This window comes from Falco punctatus (assembly GCF_963210335.1).
Source record: "Falco punctatus genome assembly, chromosome: 8".
NCBI lineage: Eukaryota > Metazoa > Chordata > Aves > Falconiformes > Falconidae > Falco > Falco punctatus.
Window position 1 is genome coordinate 16,573,233 of NC_137588.1, and position 19,237 is coordinate 16,592,469.

Consider the following 19,237-nt stretch of genomic DNA (forward strand, 5'->3'; position numbering starts at 1 on the left):
TTAAATGTGTCTTAAAACTGTCTTCTCAGCTACATAATTAGCAGTTTGGTACAAGTTTTTATGGAACTGTTATGGAAAGCAGCTTACCAGTTGTGAAATCATGTATCATCTCATGGAGTCATCTGTTGGTTTGGCTGCAGAAATCAGGTTTCCTTACCTGCAACATCATTTCTCTTCTAGAGAGGCGAACATCACTGGAAGAGCCTTGGATATTTTGACATGTGGTTTGAACTGTAATTTGTATCAATCAGCAAAAGGCAGTATTTTTAATTTATTGCTTTATTTCTCAGAGGAACATTGTATATTTGTCTCATTACAAATACTAAAGATAAAATCACTAAACCACTTGTCTAAAAACATCCTTTTTCACGCACTGATAAGCCTCCATGACATTACATGGAGCTAAAAAAGCCCTTGCTGTTTTCCATCAAGTTAAGCCCTTACAGGCTCAGGAGCACCTTACAAGTTGGAGCTGATGCTGGAGCTCCAACACGATTGTCATCAGTGAATCTTACAGCACTTGTGAGTAAAGCCGTCATACCTCTGAACTGTAAAACCTGTACTTCACAGAGCAGGAATAAAGCAGCCGTCTGCCCCTTCTGCAGTTAAGGTTTGAGGGCAAGGAATAACGGTACAACCTGCTGGGCAGGCCTCCTGCCTTGGCCCACCTGCTACAGACCCCTGCCACACCAGTGTGGGCCTGATGCCCGGCTGCCCTGCTCCGTGGCCGCCGGTGGGCACCCCGGGTGGGCACCCCGGGTGGGCACCCCGGGCTTACGGCAACAATGCTCCAGCTTGCAGCACCAGTGCCAACGTGGCGTCTATCTCCAGGCTGTGCGAGGGACCCAACACTTGGCCTTTTTAGCTCGGAAGGGCTACCGCAACTTCACGTCATGGTTTCCCAGAGCTAAGTAACAGTAATATTACTGCTTGATAATGGAAAGGCGGCAGACGCGTGGGGCTCTGGCGCACGCTATGCGCTCCCGCGGCTGGGGCGCTCCCCCGTGGCTCTCCCCGGGGCGGTAAGGGTAACGTGGGAGGGGGAGCCCGCCTGCTGCCCGCCCTCGCTGCCGGCTCAGGAGGCGCCGTACCTCAGCCCGGGCCCCGGGCATGTGCCGGTACCCAGCGCGGCCCGGCTCCAGGCGCCCCGGCGGCCTCCGGCAGCGCGGGGGTCCCCTCGGCGCTGGCAGGGGCTCGGCCTGAGGGCTCCTCTGCCACCGCTGCCCGCGGGGATGCGGCGGCGGCGGGCGGCCAGGCACCGGGGCCCTCCCGCCGGGGGGCCGCGGCTCCGCCCGCGGGGCGGGGCGGGCGCTGCCCTGGCAGCCGCCGGGACGCCGAGCGCGGCCGGTGGTGCGGGGCGGCGGTGCTGCCGCCATGCTGGGCGACGCGGCCCCGTTCCTCCGCCCGCAGGGACGGCCCGGGCCCGAGTGCCCGCCCGGCCGCCCCCCGCGGCGGGAGCAGCGCGCGCAGCCGGTGGCCGCCGGCGCCGCTCGCTCCTTAGCGGCGGCGCCCGAGGAGCGGCGGCAGCAGCGGCGGCGGAGGGTGGCCCCGCTGGCGGCGGCCCCGCCGGCCGAGGCGGGAGAGAAGCCGCTCCTCAGGGGCATCTTCGAGATCAGCAAGAGGAGCTGCGACGTGGTGCTGAGCGCCCGGCGGCTCCGCTGGAGCCCCATCCTGCCCGAGAGCCCCACAGGTGGGACGGGGCGGGGCAGGGGGCGTCCGCCGCGGGGCCGGGGCGCGGGAGCCGGGCCTGGGCCTAGGCCGGCCCCGGGAGCGGGAGCGGCGCCAACCGGGGCGGGCTGGGCCTGCCCGCGGCGCTGTCTGGGCCGGGGCCTTGCGGGCCGGGCGGCGGGGAGGCGCCGTGACACGGGTTTGCAGTGAGCTAAAGTCCGTGGTGTCGGGCGTGCCTCTTCCCCTTCCAGGTGACTCTGGTGATTAAAAAAATAATTGTTCATAAGGCGAGGGCTGTCTTGTACCTGAAACAGGCTCTCGCCAGGAAGTGCTGGACTACTTGGCGGGCGGTATGAAAAAGATGAAATGTAAGTGGTAGCGGTGTTATGGTTTCTTAGCCCCAGGCGCAGCAGTAAGAGGATTTGGTTTTGTTTCTGCTGCATCGTCTTTTCTCGGCTTACTCTCTGTGACAGATATGCAAACATACAGGCAGGTATGTTTTTGCGAGAAGTGCCTGAGTTTTGGGATGAGGCTTCTGTGGCAGGTTGTCCTTGTGCTGTGCTTTTCCCATAAAGCAACACACTGTGAGAAAGTGCTGTTACGAAGGATTTAATCCAGTGAAACAAATCATGCACAAAAGTTTTAGAAGGAAAGGAATGCTCCTTAAATTATCCAAATAGTCTTTTTTTCTCCTAGAAACTGTGAAAACATAAACTTGCTTTCAAAACTACATACTCTTAAAAGTGTTTGTTTACTGCAGTGACCTCCCAGTGGTCACGTGAAGGGGAAATCAAAGTGGCATTCAGGAACGCAGAGTTTCCGGACAGCATAGTTGCCTTCTGGTATGGCTCAATTAGCCTGTCCAGGTCTAAAATACCAGTTTTTTTTCAGTATTATTTTGGACAGAATTTAAAACATCATATGGGTTAAGATCCAGCACCCATAAATTCAGCATACAGAGAAACAAAATTTCTTCTGTGTACCAGTTTTTCTGTGTTAGGATAATCTGTTCCTCTTCAAGGTGGTCTGTTGCACTGCAGAGGCTCAAGAGCAGTGTGGAAACCTGTGATTCCAGTGCTGCTGCTGCAGAGAAATACTCAGATGTTCACAGCGAAGTAGTTACGTTTCATTTCATGTAACCGTTACCAAAATCAAACTAATATGGTTCCGTGCACAGCTGTTGACTCATATCTTCCAAATAGTGTTGCTGTGTTAATGCGGTGCTGTGCTAGGACTTAGATTCCTGCTTTTCATCAGGATGGTTGAGTTGTGATGATGGCCGCACTGATGTGCATACGGTCCTTCCTCTTGTGGAGCTAGTCTGGGTGCCTTAGCAGACTATGCAATACTCTGGCCTCTCTTCCTTCCCTTTTGGGATAAGCTACAGGTCTCTGTGTATGTGTTCTGAAGTGTGTTTTATTTACTGTTTAGTTCTATGTGTGGTACTCTAATTTGATTGCCACTTTATGTTCTGACTGCTTTAATGTAGCTTGAATTGCCATGTATCAGGAACTAGGGTCCATGATTGTCTTTTAATTGTCACCAGTGAAAGATTTTAAGGTACAAACAGGAAGAATGAATTTCAGTACATACTGCTCCATGCTTCCAGGGACAGGAATATATTCTGGGGTGGTTTTTTTTTTGGTTGTTTTTTTTTTTTTTCCTAGGAAAAATCCACCACCCCAAATTGCTACTTTTGCGTAAGAGCTTTTTATCCTTCAATTACTCATACAGACATCAGGAGCTTTTCTGTCTTAGTTCCTGTGAGGTAATAAAGTATGCAGTGCTTAAAGTCAAGCATACTGCAGGTGGCAGAACTTCAGGAGTCTTACGGAAAGCAGCACTGACAAGTCAGTGTCAATTATGTCAGTATTTGGGCTTTCACTGCATATGTTTTAAATATATGCTGATATGTCTTTGTTCCTGACAATTAGGTTTTGTACTATGTAGTATTGAGCTGATGAATATTTTGGTTTCTGAGAAGCTCTTAATATCCTTCTTCTTTACTAGCTTCAGTGGAAAAGGCAGTGGTGTCTTCCCAATGCTGGGTTTTTCCTGAAGTCTGTGGTAGGCTATGAGTTTTTACAAAAGAATTTCTGAATTCTTAAATGTTGAGTAGTGAGATTGAAGATAAAGGGGTATTCAGTTCCTCTGTTGGTATAGATGCCATCTCTCTGTCATCTGTGGCTGTTCCAGGATCTCTTTGAGAATGCAATAATTTTAACAGGAAAAACTATTAGGTTGTTTCTGAGACCTTTCTATCCTTCTGGCCACAATGTCGTGGGAACACAACAGTCTACCCGAGCAGCATTCAGAAGAATACTTGTGACTCCTTCCTTTGGGTCAGTGTGGCTCTACATGTGCCTGTCTGGGACTGCAGAAGTGCTAAGTAGGAGCTGAAAATTTCACAGCCTAGGGCTTATTGCCCTCGCAGGGATGAATACAACACAGCTCTTGCCTGTTTTTCCTTCCATCTTGAATACAGTAGGCCAGGATGGTTTTACCTTTCCAGTTGCAGAGGTCAGACAGGAATTTCAGAGCTTGAATGTTTTTTTCTCTCCCACATTCGTGGATCCCAGTAGCGATTACCCTGGGACCTTGCAAGTGTGTGACCTGTACTGGTGCTGGGGGGAGCTGTCTGTGTTATGGCCTCATTCGGTGTAACAGAAGTACAGGAGTGCAGTGCTTGGGCTGAGCTGTCAGTAGGTACAGGAGGTGGTCAATGGCTGTCTGGACAAGTCTATTCCACTGGGATTTGGCTTAAGTGTGCTTTCTCTGAACCAAAAGCTTTATAACATAGTTTGCCTTAGGCTCTAAAAGGTCAGGTCAGGTCTTCACACTTCGCCAGTGATGCTAAATGTCTCCTGTTTGGACTTGTACATAGTAATTCTTCCTATGTTAAGACTTTTCTTTTATGGCAGTCACTCCAGTCTGTCAAGTCAGAGAACTACCAGGCTGTTGCTTTCTCCCCTTTTCCCTAACCTCCCACCCCTAATAGTTTCCCAGAAGCGTTCCTGTCTTGCTGAAGTCATCATGTATCATCCACAGTTCTGTGGTTCCCATTGTATGTTCTTACACACGGTAGCTTTGTGCAGCCTTGGCTCCTTCAGCTTCTAAATAGAACTGAAAGCTCCAGCTTAAAGTTCCCAAGCAGGTGACATCTGCTGTGCACTGGGCTCAGTCGTGTCATACTGCACTGTTTCTGTGGAGCTTTTGGCAGTGTGGTTATCAGGCAGACATCCTTCTTTACTCTCTGACTTCTGCAGCTTTTGTCTTCTAGAGGTTTTTGGTCACCTGTGCTCGCTGAGGACTTGCCATAACTTCCTTTGTTGATCGCTCTCCAGACCTTCTAGTAAGCTCTCCAGCAGTCTCTTCTCCCCTCTCAAAAAAGTGTGACCCATTATGAATTTTGTGTGTTCTTTGTTACAAGAAAGCTTTGGGCAGACCTAAGGCCTGGGCAGGCAGCTGGATGGGGAGCCTGGGAGAGTGAATGTGTCAGGTGGGAGTGTGGGCAGTGCGGGGCATGGCTCGGCTGGCCGCTCCGAAGCACTGCAGTTACAGCCTGGGTGTGCAGCTCAGCTGAGCCTTTTCTTCTCACTGGAGCCCGACACCGTCAGACCCACAGCTACTTGCTTGCTTTTAGCAGTGCAAGAGGCGTTGAGCTCGCAGTCAGTAGTTAGTAGTTTTTTCTCTAGCTTCATTCTGTGTGGTTTTCCTATGCTATAATCATGGAAAATAAGAAAAAACAAGACTTCTTGCTCTCTATTAATAATCCAGCCCCAAACTGTAGGGCTTCTCATTTTGGATGCTGCTTCAAAACCATAGCAGAGAGCACTATCTTAAGTACAGATTTGAATATTATATGTGATTTTTAGAAGTTCCAATAAGATAATAAGAATGACTGAATGATGGAGGGGGGGAAATATTTACATTTAAGAACAAATGCTCAGAGTGGTTTGTTTGGTTTTTTTTGATGTGGCTAAAGTTTAAAAAATAATGACATGTTGGGGGAGTTAGCAGCAGTGTGTGTGGGAATCATTTGTATTTCAGAACAGTTTCAGTATAAATAGGGCCATTCAGTCTTCTTTATGCTCTTCTTCCTTGTTTTTTGCTGCTGAATGAGAACTTTTAATCCTGGTATTTCTTCAAAGCCTTCAGCATCTTTTTAAAGATTGCCACAGAATTTCCCAATTTACAATAGCTGCAGTTTTTCAGCAGATTTCTGTCAGATAGGAAATGGAGCAAGACTAGCATTCACTTGGTGTTTTACTGGTATGTGAAGTCCTGAGGCTTTTGATCATTATGAAAAACTTTTTAAGTGTTGTTTTCTTGTATGTGTAGTGTACTAGCCTGAATGGTATAAGATGTTCTCTGACAGCATGTAGGCTGGACAGAGTATTTGGATAATAATAATAATAATCTGAATAAAATTGCTTGTTAAATGTGAGTAATTAAACATAATATTTTAAATTAATTGGCCAATGAGAAAGTAAGATCTCTGGAGCAATCCAGAGGTTAATGTGTTATTGAATATATATTTTCATAATGAAGTAAAAAAAAATCAGTGTGTTGTTTAAGTATACTATACTTTATATATAGTATATTGGAGTTCTTGTTATTAATTTAAAATGTAATTTATAAATATTCTATATAAGTGCAGCAACAAGGAAAAAAAATCAGTGATGTATTTCAACTGTGAAAGAGTTAGCAATAAAGGACTTAAAATTAATTCCGAGTGCATAGTGGCCTGCTGCCAAGGCTATTTAGGAACAGATGTGGCTGAAATAGATACCAATAGTCTGTTTGGGATCTCTAAAGTAAGACATCTGTCAGTCTATCGGTCAGTCAGGAATAATGGAAATGGGAACTGGCTGTTACAAAACATGAATTACTGAAGTTCCACATTGGTCAAATTCAAAGCTTTTGATTCTACTTCTGACATGTAGAGAACATAATTTCTGTAAGTGGCTTATCTATTGTCCAAATAGGAAAACTATTTGTAAGAAAAAGACATAAAAATAAATAATATGAAGTGTAACTGAGAGTGGGACGTACATGTATCACACTAATATATGTCTTTAAGTTGCAAACTCAAGGAAGAAAGCATGCAGTCTTAAAACAATCCCATGGTGTCTGAACTTGTAAGACACTCAAATTTTTTTCAAGTAAGTCCATAAAATTAATGTCTTCTAGATAAATCCTGCATGAAACTGCATAAGAAGTTATTATTTTACAACTTTTTTGTGAAAATTTAAAAATATTTAAGGAAATGGGGTATACTTATTAAGAGTCTCTTAAAATTTGTTCTTTATTTCAGGTGATTTTTAGACATGGCTTGATTCTCTGTGTGTCTTCTCTGCTTTATCAGCAGATCAATTCATGGCTCTGTGTTTGTGGAACAACTGACATTGTTTCATGCTTTCTGGCGTTTTTCTTGTATTTCATATATTTACACACCTCTCTGCTTATGTTGAAAGGGATTAACATACCCTGGACATCTGATAGTGGCTTTTAAATGTACTCTAATTCTCTGCCTCCAAAGAAAGTGATCAGATGTTTAAATCTTTGTTCCAGAAAGTAAGTTTCTATGCTAGCTAGGTCTTGCAAATTGTATTTGTATGTGTTTGGGTTTACATACATGCTAAGCTGCACATGTGTTAATGAGTTTGATTCTGATGCCACATGAATTTGAAATAACAGGATTTATTTAGCTTTCACCCAAAGTAATAACTCTTTCTCATGGCCTTTTCTTTTTAATGCAAAACTATTTCTATTGGTGATGTTGTGGTTTGTGTACTCTTAAAGCTGTTGTAGGCTATAAACCAGCAAGTTTTAGACTTACCTAAAGATGATGGGGTTTGGTTTTGTATTTTTTTTTTTCTTTTTCCTTTGTTTCTCCAGCGGCGCTATGTAATAATTAGGCCTTGACATGTACTCTTACTATAGACAAGGCGATGTTCTGCTTTATTCTGCTGCTTTGTATCTCCTCTGCCTGCCTGGCGAGCGAGGGATGGTGGCTGGCTGGGTGCTTGGCGTATCATGCATCATCAGGCAGTTGGCACACCAGTAACAAGCCAGACGTAGCTGGTGCTGGATTTTGGCCACTGAGTAGGCCAATTGAAGGAAGAACGGTTGGAATCAAAGGGTGATGAAGAATACTGCAGTGGGGCTGAGCTGATGTATTAAGTGAGTGTAAGTGTTTGGTGAAGTGCCATATGGGTGTGGGAGGGATTTGGTGGTACTATGGAGGGGGTATGAGTGAACAGAGGGGAAGCAGTAGCTGCTGTTGGGCAGCTAGGAAGATATGCAGGGTGGTGCTATTACAGTGCATGAGGTATGCGTGATGCAGGGTAGGGAAATCACTGGAAAGTCAGACACATAATGAAGTGGTGAGGTAAAGAGAGGTGGAATGCAAGTTGGTTTAAAAAAAAAAAAAAGTTCTCAAACTTCCATAATTTTCCTATTCATAGAATAATTGCCAGCTCTTTTGACTATGCTTTCTGTGCAAAGGTGTGCAAGAATAAATTGATGGGTTTGATAATATAGCACCATGGAAAGAATTAAAAAATGTGTATTAAAAAAAAAGCTGATATACTAACCAATTTTTGATGTCCATGCTAGTGCTATTTTCATGTCTGTGATGGTGCTGTAGGGCCGAGTCCTTCCTCAGTGTAAATTACTGTTCTTTTTAAATATTTTAAAACAGTCAAATCCCTTATCTAAACATAAATCTTGTATCTCATTTTCTGAATTGCCCTGTTCTTCAGCCTTTGAGTAAGATTATTAATTTTTTTTAACCCTCTTTCATATTCTAGATGCTGTTCTAATCTGTTCTTGGTTGCCATTTTACCATATCATCCTTGAATTTGTAGTCCTCTGCTATGCACATTTATGTCTTTTCTGTTGCATCAAATGTTGCCAATTTATCTTGACTTTTGAGTGTAGTTTATTGGAGAATATGTGGTTTCTTTCAGGCAATTTGTTAAGTTTAGAAGTAGTGCTCTGGAAATGTCCAAGAAGTTACATAATTCCTGAAATCCTTTCCTGGTTCCCCCCCTCAGTGTCTACAGAAAACAAATACAAAATCTGATGAATAGCTTGGCCGCTTAAGAGTCTGAGACTGCTGCCTGCTTGCTTTGTTGCTGTTTCTCTCCTGGGACTGTGTGTAGGGTCTGGTTCTGTAGCACCTTGTGTGGGATAGTTGTGGGGATCATGGTGCCTAATGGGGTCTTCTGCTAATTGCAAAGCCATATAGCCTTGCTTTCATAGTTGTAACTCTTCATGGTAAGAAATGGGCTAGAATTCAGAATATGATGTTCTTTTGCATTTTCTTGTTTTGTATCTTGGCAAAAGACATGCTCATATTAAGGCATTCCTATCTTTACTTTACAGTTAGGAAACAGAAATAAAAATAAAGCAGGAAAGTCTGTCATCTGCTCTTGTTGGAGTCAAAATAAACAAGACTTAGATAAACAGGTTTTCTTTCCTTGTAGATATCTTGTTTGTTACCTATGTCACAAAAGCAGCAGGTAAATAATAGATGTTGTTGCAATTATGTAAAACCCGAACAAACAGGTATTGGATAGAAGGAATCCTGTTTTGTTACTGTTTCATTTAGGTGTACCCACCTATATCATGCATTGCCTTTAGAAAGAAATTTTTACTCCAGTACATGCAGTACTCTAAAAATATTTTGATTCTTCTCAATTTATGAAAAAAATGAAATGACTGAAAATCTGAGAACATAAAACCTAAAGAATTGAGTACTCTTTGTGTACCATAATGTTAGTGAGTCGTGGAACTAATGTTTTCCTTTCAAGGAAATCGGTGGTCCTGGTTTTTATGACTTGCATTGTAACAGTATGTGCAGACAAAAAACCATAATGTGTTGAGTATCTGATACATGTATTACCATATTGCCATAAGGAACTGCTATTATGTTAGACACCAACTGATTTTGTGATAGTGTTGGATTTCTCTCACATATGCTTATGTTTTTGTACAGATGATCCTTTAGGAACATCTGCTAGTTTTGTGGTGGTATCTGCTGTTTCCTTTCAAAATTTGACCTTTTTGTCATTTACTACTGGGACTGCTATAGAATTGCATTATACTAAGATCCTTTTCTGAATTGATTCCTGTCTCATAGACATTAACTGTCATTTTTTTGAGTTGTGTTACCATTCTCTGACATACTACAGAGTTGAGTACAACTGTAAAGTTAATAAATTAGCCTTTTAAAATACCATTTAATGATACATTTTTTTAAACTGTTAGCTTGAAATGACTAGCGCTTCCTCCCTCCAACTGTTCAGGCGCTCTCAAAAATACTTGCATCTGTAGACTAAGTGTAAGGATAGTATTTCTCAAACTTTTTCACAAGGGAAGTTGTTTTGGAACTCCCTTCTTCCTGTTTAGGAACCTTTCCCCCTTTAGTTGAAATGCAGATAATATCCTTTGGACAGTGATACAAGTTTAGGTTCATATCTTCAAATGTAGCTGAATAAGTAAAAATGCAATGATGTCTTAAAAACAGTTGTGCATGTGGCACTGCAACTGGCAGGGAAGTCGTGACCCCGTAAATGCAACCAAAAATGGGTTCTTAGTGTTTTGGAAACTCCGCCTCTTGGATGAATTACCAAAACATATTATAATCTCTCTTTCACATTTAGATGTTATCTGGGTAACTGGATTTTTATGTAGCTATGATGAAGAGTTGAAGACAGTGGTATTTCCTACTTCTGCACTCTGGCTGAGCATAGAAATTGTTTTTGTAGGACTCCAGATTTTACTGTCAAACTATTTTGCTGTGGGCCTCTGCAGGAAAAAAAAAAAGGTGCATTGATTTTTTTGTAATTTGGAAAAGTGTTTAATTATTTTGATACCAACATTTGATGTATTCTTGTATAGAGAAAGTTACTATCACATAATAGTATTCATGGTTTTAAAAGCTAAATGTGTATTTAAGCATGCATGAGACTTAATATTTTGAAAAGTAATTAGGCTTCTGGTATTTCTTTAGCTTCATTTATTGATACACATTGTCATCTAGTTGTATGTATTAATTCTGAAGGTGATCTTGAAATTAAAAGTAATTGACTTCATGTTTTTCAGTGACAAAGCTGCTAAAGGAAAAAAACCCAGTTAATTTATCTAAAATGTGTTGATGGCTTACTTGGTTGAACCTAAATTTCTTTATGAACATATATTTTGTTATTATCAAAGTATGCAGATTAAAAATACACTACTGAATGAGAACACATTGCTTCCCGTAAGGTCTCAAGGTAACCGTTTTCCTGTTGTGTCTCCTCATGGAGTCACAATCCCTCCCCCTCCCAGTGTAAGTTCAGCAGAGCACCAAGAAGTGTCCCACAAACTTGGAAGTTTTTTGATGCTAGAATTACCAATATTGCCAGCTCTTCTTTGAAGAAGAATAAATAAGCTGTGTTTCACATGACATCCCAATCCCCATTATTTAGGTGCAGTTATCAGGAGTGAGTTGTTAATGTGTAGAATAGTATTAGCTGCATTTATCTCTTGGGAATGAGTTTGGTGCTGGGAGATGAGTGCATGTCGTTGAAGCCTTGAGCTGTATCTGTGCTTTTCAAGAGTGTTTAAAAATGCTAATGTAGGGATTGAGAGGCTGCTTCTGATTTTAATCCTTCCCTAAATTTTCTTAGTTTGTTTCTTTTTAGGATAGATGTATATCATCAGTTTATATTTTGATGGGTGGGTATTAGATTACAAGATTTTTTTTGTGTGTGTGATTTATGTTTGTCATCTTAGCTGAATATTGTAAAATATTTCAGCATACTATTGTACATGTTAAATATTGAATGTTACTTTGTGAATGTTAGAAATAAAACAAAAACACAGCACAGAACTCATGTCAAGCTCTTTACGTATATCAATGACAATATAGCTCTTAGCAACTTCGAGATTGATGCAATAAATATATAACTCCTTAAGTTACAAAACCAAAAAAATGCTTCAAGCCACACTGAATTTGGAGGTCTTGTAATATGACTGTAAGCCAGAGCATGTAGTGTGGTTGTAAGACACATTGCTTGATTTTTGTAAAATTGGAGCTCAGAAACCAGAGTAGATCAGAAATTATTAAAATGATCCCAGGATAACTTGTATAAGAATTAAAAATTTTTCAGACCTACTGTTGGCTTCATTTTACAAGAACAGTTAGTTTTCCTTACTGGTAGTGTGGAAGCTGCTGTTTTCTCTGGTGGTCTGTCAGTGGTAACAGACACAGATAAATATGTCTGTTTAAAAAAGAAAAAAAGGAAGATAAAAGGTGTTTAAAAACAAATAACAATTGTAGATCTGAATTTTCCTGTGAACCTTCATGTATGGTAGCCTTGCTGTAAGGGATTTGATGAAACAAAATTCTGCTGCTTAACTTTAAGATCTGGTGCAACTTTCTCCCTCCCCTGGCTTCTTATTTAGTTGTAGGTATAGGAATCTATTAAATCTCTGACAAGAAATGTACGGTAACTTGGTTTCCTTCACAGTTCTCTAATCTAGCATGTGGCTGTTTGCCTGTGTGTTGCAATTTGAAACAAATAGTCAGATCATGAATAGAATCCAATGCTGAACTCTGAATTTCCTGGCTTTTGTCTATTTATGCTATGTAAGATGGTAGTTACTTAGATGCTTGTCAGTACAGAGTAGTTGCTGTAGCTGTTGGTCTGTTTGAACTGTGACAATCCATCTCTTCTGTCAGTCCATACACTCAAGTGAATATAGGAAAGTATGCTTTGCAAAGCTTAGAAAATGCAAAGCAACAGATGTTATGTACTGCACAATTATACGTATCCTGGAAACAGATCCGTATGCAGTGCAGCAGTCTTGGAAAAACAAAATTTGACATACAAATGATGAAGTTAAGGGTGACAACAGTAAATACTTACGACTAAATATAATGCTGTTTTGCAGAGAACTGTTCTGAGTTTGCGTAATTAAATGATCATAATTTTATTAAACCCACCTATTTAACACGTTTAAAATCGTGTTTATATTTTTCTTTATTCTTTTAGTAAAGTATAGTAGAAATAGAGTAAGTATTCTCACTTAAAGTGTTGCAGGAAAATGGTTTTTAAAAAAGCTTATGTTATTCTAACTTAAGCAAAAATTCTTGTAAATAAATTGCTAAAAGTAAATAGGAAAAATTTCAAGATAACTTGCAGGTTTTCTGAGTGAAAACAGCACATCTTTGCCTGGCTGATCTGTTGACTGTGCTGAAGATGGCTCAAAATGAGATTGCTCCTGTCCAAGTCCTCTCCCTGGTACAGTTTGTTGCAGGGCCTTTTGGAGACTTGTCAAACAGCTCTGTCAAGAAAGGTACTGAAAGATTTCATACTTGGATGGTTTTGGACTTCCCAAAGGCCTGCTCTGTCACATCTATGTAGTGTAACTGGGGGTGAATTAATTAGTTAGGGGTCAAAATTCTCATAGCACCAGTGAATACACTAACAGTTAGATGGCAATAGAGGGTGGTAATTCATGTCCACGTCGAACTTTGAACAGGTTTGTGGTTTCATTGAGTAAATTCTGCATTTGACACATTCCAGGGTAAATCTAAATATATCGATATGTTACATTAATCAGGAGAAGACTCTATATAGATGTCTATTTTTAACTTGGTATTGTTTTTATTAAAGGAAAAATAACACTTCTGAATATTTCATGTGAAATGTAATGTTTATTGGCCGCTTGTCTGCAACACACTTATTAGACAAGGCTATGATTAAACTAAGAATATCCTCCAGATCCTTTTCTGTTCCACAGATCTTTTGTGATGGAAAAATAGTAACTACGTTTGCTTTAGGCAACAATGCTTAGCAGAAGAAAAGGTAAATACTTGTAGTTTTCTTTTTTTAACTGTAGTACAAACAAAAATGAAATACAGAGGAGGCTCTCCCCCCCCCCCCCCCCCCCTTGCAATGCTTGAGGAGTTAATTATTTAAAATATGATAGAAACAAGCAGGTGGTGTTTTTGAAATTTTGTCCCTAGGTCTCACTTGTTTTATGGAAACCATTTGTGGAATGTACACACAGAAAATCAGTACTGAACTTAGTGTCATTTATACATATATGCTTGTTTATCTTCCTTAAAGCAGCTACTGCTTTTTACATTTGCAAGTTCAACAGTTTAGCGATATTAGTTTGTAAGCAGGAACTAGTAAAATGAACTTAAAGTAAAAAGAAAGCTGTTCTTAACTATGCTTCTCAGATTTATGTTTCTAATACTTGCTTTCTTTGTCTATTTCATGGAGTGAAGGCTGCCTGAAAAGTTCATAGTGCTTTTGGTATATTAAGAATGTGGGCTGGAAGAAGTATGGAAGAGAAAAAATGGCATGGAATAAACATGGAAGAGCAGAAATGCTGAATTTGTTTGTTTGGGGACGTTTAAAATAGAAGTGGAAAAGGTTGTTGAGATTATGTTGTTATGTCCTACAGCACAGCTTCAGAATCACGGCTGTTTTACAGATTTGACTAGGCAATGTGACAGAGTCCAAGAGTTGATATAATTAATCATAGAGTAATGTATTGATCTCTTATTTGAATGCCATCAGCTTTGGATGAAGGTCAGGAGCTGTAGCTAGACCATTCCTAACATATATGATTATAGGTTTATTATGTGGAAAGTGTCACCTATCACTTGAACAGTTGTTAGGATTATTATGCTAAGGATCATTAGAACATAAATAGAGACTAAAACAGATGTTTGTATGCTCTATAAGCGACGGTTATTTAACCACATCTTGAACACTGTGCAGTTTTGATGTTCTCAACAAGCATGATGTGGGACTAGAGAAGGTTCAAGGAAGAGGTGACAATGATTAAAGGTAAGGAATAGCTCCTGGATGAGAGTGATGGACTAGGCTAGCACTTTTTGGCCTGAAAGGGAGGCAGTTGAGATGGGGCCTGGACAGAGTAGATGGCAATGGTCTTCTGTCTTCCAAGGTAATAAATATGGTGCATCTAATAAGGTGAAGAGGAACCAGGCTCAAAACAAAAGGAATAATTGTGCAGCAAGTAAGAGAACTGCAGAACTTACTGCCAGAGGATATTGTTAATACTAAAAGATTTTGTGGATTCAGCTGGAGGTAGAAGGCCTCATTGGAATGCTGTTAAATGTGTAGAAACTGGAGTTAGTTCAGGGTGCCCCAAATGATAACAGGTGGGGAGTGGAAAAGTATTAGTGGAAAACAGAATAAATACTTGCTTTCTTCCTTCTCATAGCATTTGCTTATGACTGTGGTTTGACATAAGATACTGGGACAGATGGACTTTTGCTTTGACCTGGTATTGCTGGCCTGAGTACAAGAAACCAGTTAATTTATATTTAAACAGTATTTCATGTAAAAGCATACGTATCACTAGTCCTGTATTTGCACTACTACGCAAGCTTTCTTGGTAAAACTTGAACTTCATTTTGCCTAGCCTTCCATTTGCGAAGTACTGAGGGTGGTACTTATTGGTTGATCGCTATAGTTTAAAGAATGAGTGTTCTTTGCCTCACAAAACATCAAGAGGTTAATTTTATTAAATGTTTTTAAGAATTACAATACAGTAGCAGACTGTATAGGAATTACCATTACAACCCATTCCAGAAGAGTAATTAGTTTCGTCAGCCTCAAGATTAGGAAAAAGCGCAGCTTCAGTATGCTTAGCTAGTATTTTTCCATAAATCTCTTTCAGAAGATTTCTGATGTTCACAGGATAGAAGATGACCCTCGGTGTAAAACATCCATTCGTTATGGCAACAGCTTAAAGATGTGTGCCAAGGTATCTATAGTAATTAATTCTTGAGCACAGGTGATAATTTTCTTGCACTGATCCACTTCAAGGCTAAGTTAAAGATTATTGTCTGATTTGTAATGTGTGACTGGATATGTGTAGAAGCTCAGATTTGTTACATTTACTTTTAAATGAGCAAGGTAAGTTTAATATCATGATAGAGGAAAAGTTATATAGAATAGTAACAATAACACACATACTGTGCAGTGCCTGTTGCAGTCTAAAGAGGCATCTCTGTTAGTTGCTGTATGGATGCTATGAATATGAATCACTCTCTGATCCTGCAGCCATATGCAGGGTCTTCATGCTGTGAGTAAAATTCTTAGGATCTGCAAGTAAGGTATTTACTTCAACCTCATAGTGGTAATCCCCATATGTATCTGTCCGTTTGGTGTAATGCTGCCATTTAAAAGTCTGGGGGAGTAAAATATTTGTATGTGTTTATGGGAGGTTTGAACTGGTACCTCTGTCATCTGACATGTTTCTTCAACAGTGAAAACTTACCTGAAATTGGTGTTTTTCATATGTCAATCAGTAGTCTTTCTGTTTGATTTTAGTACTACTTAGTACTAGGATTAGTTATAGATATGTAAAAGTGGTGTGTAGCTACAGTTACCATACTGGAGTTGAGTAGACGTGAGATATCAAGGATTGCTTAAAATAGATAGGAGACTGCTTATTTGAGGCTATTGGTGCACACAAGGTTGCAAAGCATACATATGTTGTGGAAAATTTTGGGGTGGTTTTTTTTGTTTTTTTGACTAGTGGCTGTTTTGAAGCAGTTGATATGCCTGTCAAAAAATAAGTACATTTCTGTATGTAACAGTATACTAATGTAGTTTGATGTAAAAGTGAAAGTTATTTCTGTGCTGATAGTTATTTGAATTTCATGGTACTTAACGCTCAAATTTTATTCACAAAGCATATTATGGATTCTGCATGTTCTTTAAAATGCATTAACTTATTCTACTTGATGCACTGTTATTACACAAATCAAAACCAGGATGGAGATCTTTTGATTTTTGAGAATGTTGAAAATTTTAAATAATGTATTTTAAATGACTCATTATCATTTGTTCTTATAACTCCTGAACTGTGTAACAACACAAAATGTTAAACAAACTCGAAGTACTGGCTTTACCTGGTAGTTTGTGAGTGTATTTTGATTTCTAAAATAGCGTTATATATAATCTTCTTATAGTCTAATTGGATATTGCCCTGATTACAGAATGTTTTCCAGAAAAAAATTAGTTGATACACTATATTAGTGTCTTATGTACATGGTTTGAAATTTAAATTAGCTTAAAGACATTTATCATTTACAATTTTAGTTTTATTTCAACGTAAGCATGTTGCAATGTGTATTCAACAGTTCTGGTGCTAAATGAAGTAAGCATATACTTAGCTTGCTGTGCAGATACATGGGCACAGGTGGACATCTTGGTAGTATGCACCATGCAGTGAAACACATGGCACTACACAACATGGGGCAAAGAGCACGCAGTTTGAATTAGAAGTCATTTTATGGATACCTTGTAAATTTGTGCTTGTTCATATGTAGGCTGTAATTTCTAAAAAGGTTGTACATGTTTTTATAGTGCACATTTGTGATATACTCTTCACTCTAGTGTAGTTGTCCTTACTTTGTGGAGAGAGGCAGTATTGTATGAGTCTGTTTATGTCAATATTTTAATAATTTATCTTTATAACTGCTTTTGTCTATATTTATAGTAACATTGGCACCCTGTGTACAGAAGATACAATCAGTGCTGAAAGGAAACTTGCATCCATCTGGAAGCAATAAACTTTTCTAAAAGACTGCACAGTGTTACTTAATCCTGTGATTTCTTACTGTGACTGAAATTAAGGTTTGGTTCAGTTGTGTCACATCATATTGGTATCAAATCTGTTGTAAGAGCTTTGTCATAGTGTTAAGCTACAAACAAAATTTTAAAATTGATGAAAGTCTGAGAATGTAATTTCCTCAGTCACAGGATTATGCATCACTGCAAATGTTGCCAATTACATATAATAACAATAATTGTAATACCAGAAAGCTTCTGGAATATTGCATTTTGTAAGCTTTCGCTTTATATGAAGGGCTAATTTGTATGCTGCACCCTTACATTTTGCATTGTGTTCTAAGTAATTTTTGTACTATACATAATAATGTAGTATAAAGTATATTTTTAATATACCAAAATATTTTACAAAGAGAAATATGAACAGTTCCCCTAAGAGGAAAAAACCCATGTATATTATAAAGATTATCTAATAAAATTCTGTGGGGTTTTTTTTTTTTGTTGCTTTTCTTTTAAGCCTATTAACAAGTGTGGTGTATGTGAACCAAATAGGATGCACTCATTCCTGCAGGCAAAGTGGTGTGACTTACATCCTTCCTATTCCTATGTGGCAACTAAGCCGAAGAGCGTTGAGGTGAGGGAAGGATTTATGCTTGTCAGAGGATTCTAGTGGTGCTGTTGCCATCTCTTACCTCTGGGCTAGTTTAGAAGGTACAGATAGAATGATACAAAGGATGGCTGAGTTTATGAAGAAGGCTCCTAAAAAAAAAAATAGAAAAATATATAAAAAAAGCAAAGATCAGTGAGGATAAAGTGAAACTTTTAGCTGTTAATCAATGAGAAGTTCATGGGTGACCTTATCTAGCAGCTGATAGCTATGCTTCCAATACCTAAAGGCATGAATCGCTAATATACGTGAATTACCAATAGCTTATGGAAGGAAATTGTCCTGTGTTTAGAATGGGATGTCTCAGTTCTTTTTTCCTGAAGAAAATGTTTGCTTGATTTTTTTTTTCCCAGAAAATACCAAAATTCAGGTATTTGAGGCATGTTGAGAATCTGAAAATGAGACACTGATACTTAGCAGTACGATAGTTTATAAATCTATATTTGAGGCTGAAGCAAATCTCATGCCAGTGAGAGACCAAGTAGAACTAATTATTAACTTGTAGTTAATCAAACTCAGTGATGCCATGTGGCCATAAGAGGGTATTTGATTCCCCGCTTCCCCTTATTTTGTGAAATGACAGAAGTAATTGCCATGGTTGTGACATAAAATGGGAGGTTCAAAACAGTGCCTGTGTGTTAGATTTTTTTCAAAGGAATGTAAAATTAACCTCAGCCTTCCTCTTTGGGAAGCCTTTAGTATCTTTAAGCTCTGCTAGCCCATTGTATTAAGTCATGTAAGCCATTAGATCCCAGTATTCTGTTTTATTTCAGAAATCTCTCTCTTTAGATGAATTCCATTGTGTGGTGGTTGTAGTGTTGGTCTGTGTAGGACTAGTCATTTAATCTGATCCTTGTGTTTGCAGAGGTTTTACAAAATGATGGAAATAATTGATATTTGTTACCCTGTTGTTACTCATCAGTTTATGTAACTCCTTTCGTTTACTACATGAAAAGCCCCAAAATTTCAGATACTCAATAAAAAGTTTGCTGTGACTCTTCCAATCATGTTATGAAATTAGGCAGTATGTGGGCCATACTCTAAGCATAAAATGTAGAGCTTTCTATAGCAAATTTATGTTTAGTGGTGTCTTCCTTGGTGTGGTGTTAATGAAAAAATGTAACTATTTAAAAAACAGTCTTTGAGGAATATGTCCTCTCAAATGCTTCAGTTTCAGAATCTCTCACTGCCTTGCTTCCTTTCAGCTAGCATTGTTGTTCTGTATAGTGTTTTTCTCAGTAGATATTCTTGTTAGATTTTTCATTTAATCATCTCCCTCAAATTC

At 39.6% G+C, this 19,237-nt stretch overlaps 1 protein-coding gene across 5 annotated transcripts in view; it reads left to right on the top strand.

The window, feature by feature from the left end:
- Positions 1-762: 762 nt before the first annotated feature.
- Positions 763-19,237, top strand: part of CERKL (CERK like autophagy regulator) — a 59,909-nt gene continuing 41,434 nt past the window's right edge. For 2 of the 5 annotated variants that reach the window (XM_080400272.1, XM_080400273.1), the window contains exon 1: positions 1,704-19,190. Coding sequence is in view for 3 of the 5 variants with exons in the window: in XM_080400274.1 (XP_080256400.1) it covers positions 1,375-1,690 (316 nt within the window). In the remaining 2 variants the exon portion in view is untranslated. The other 3 variants (XM_080400274.1, XM_080400271.1, XM_080400270.1) reach the window with 3 other exon arrangements.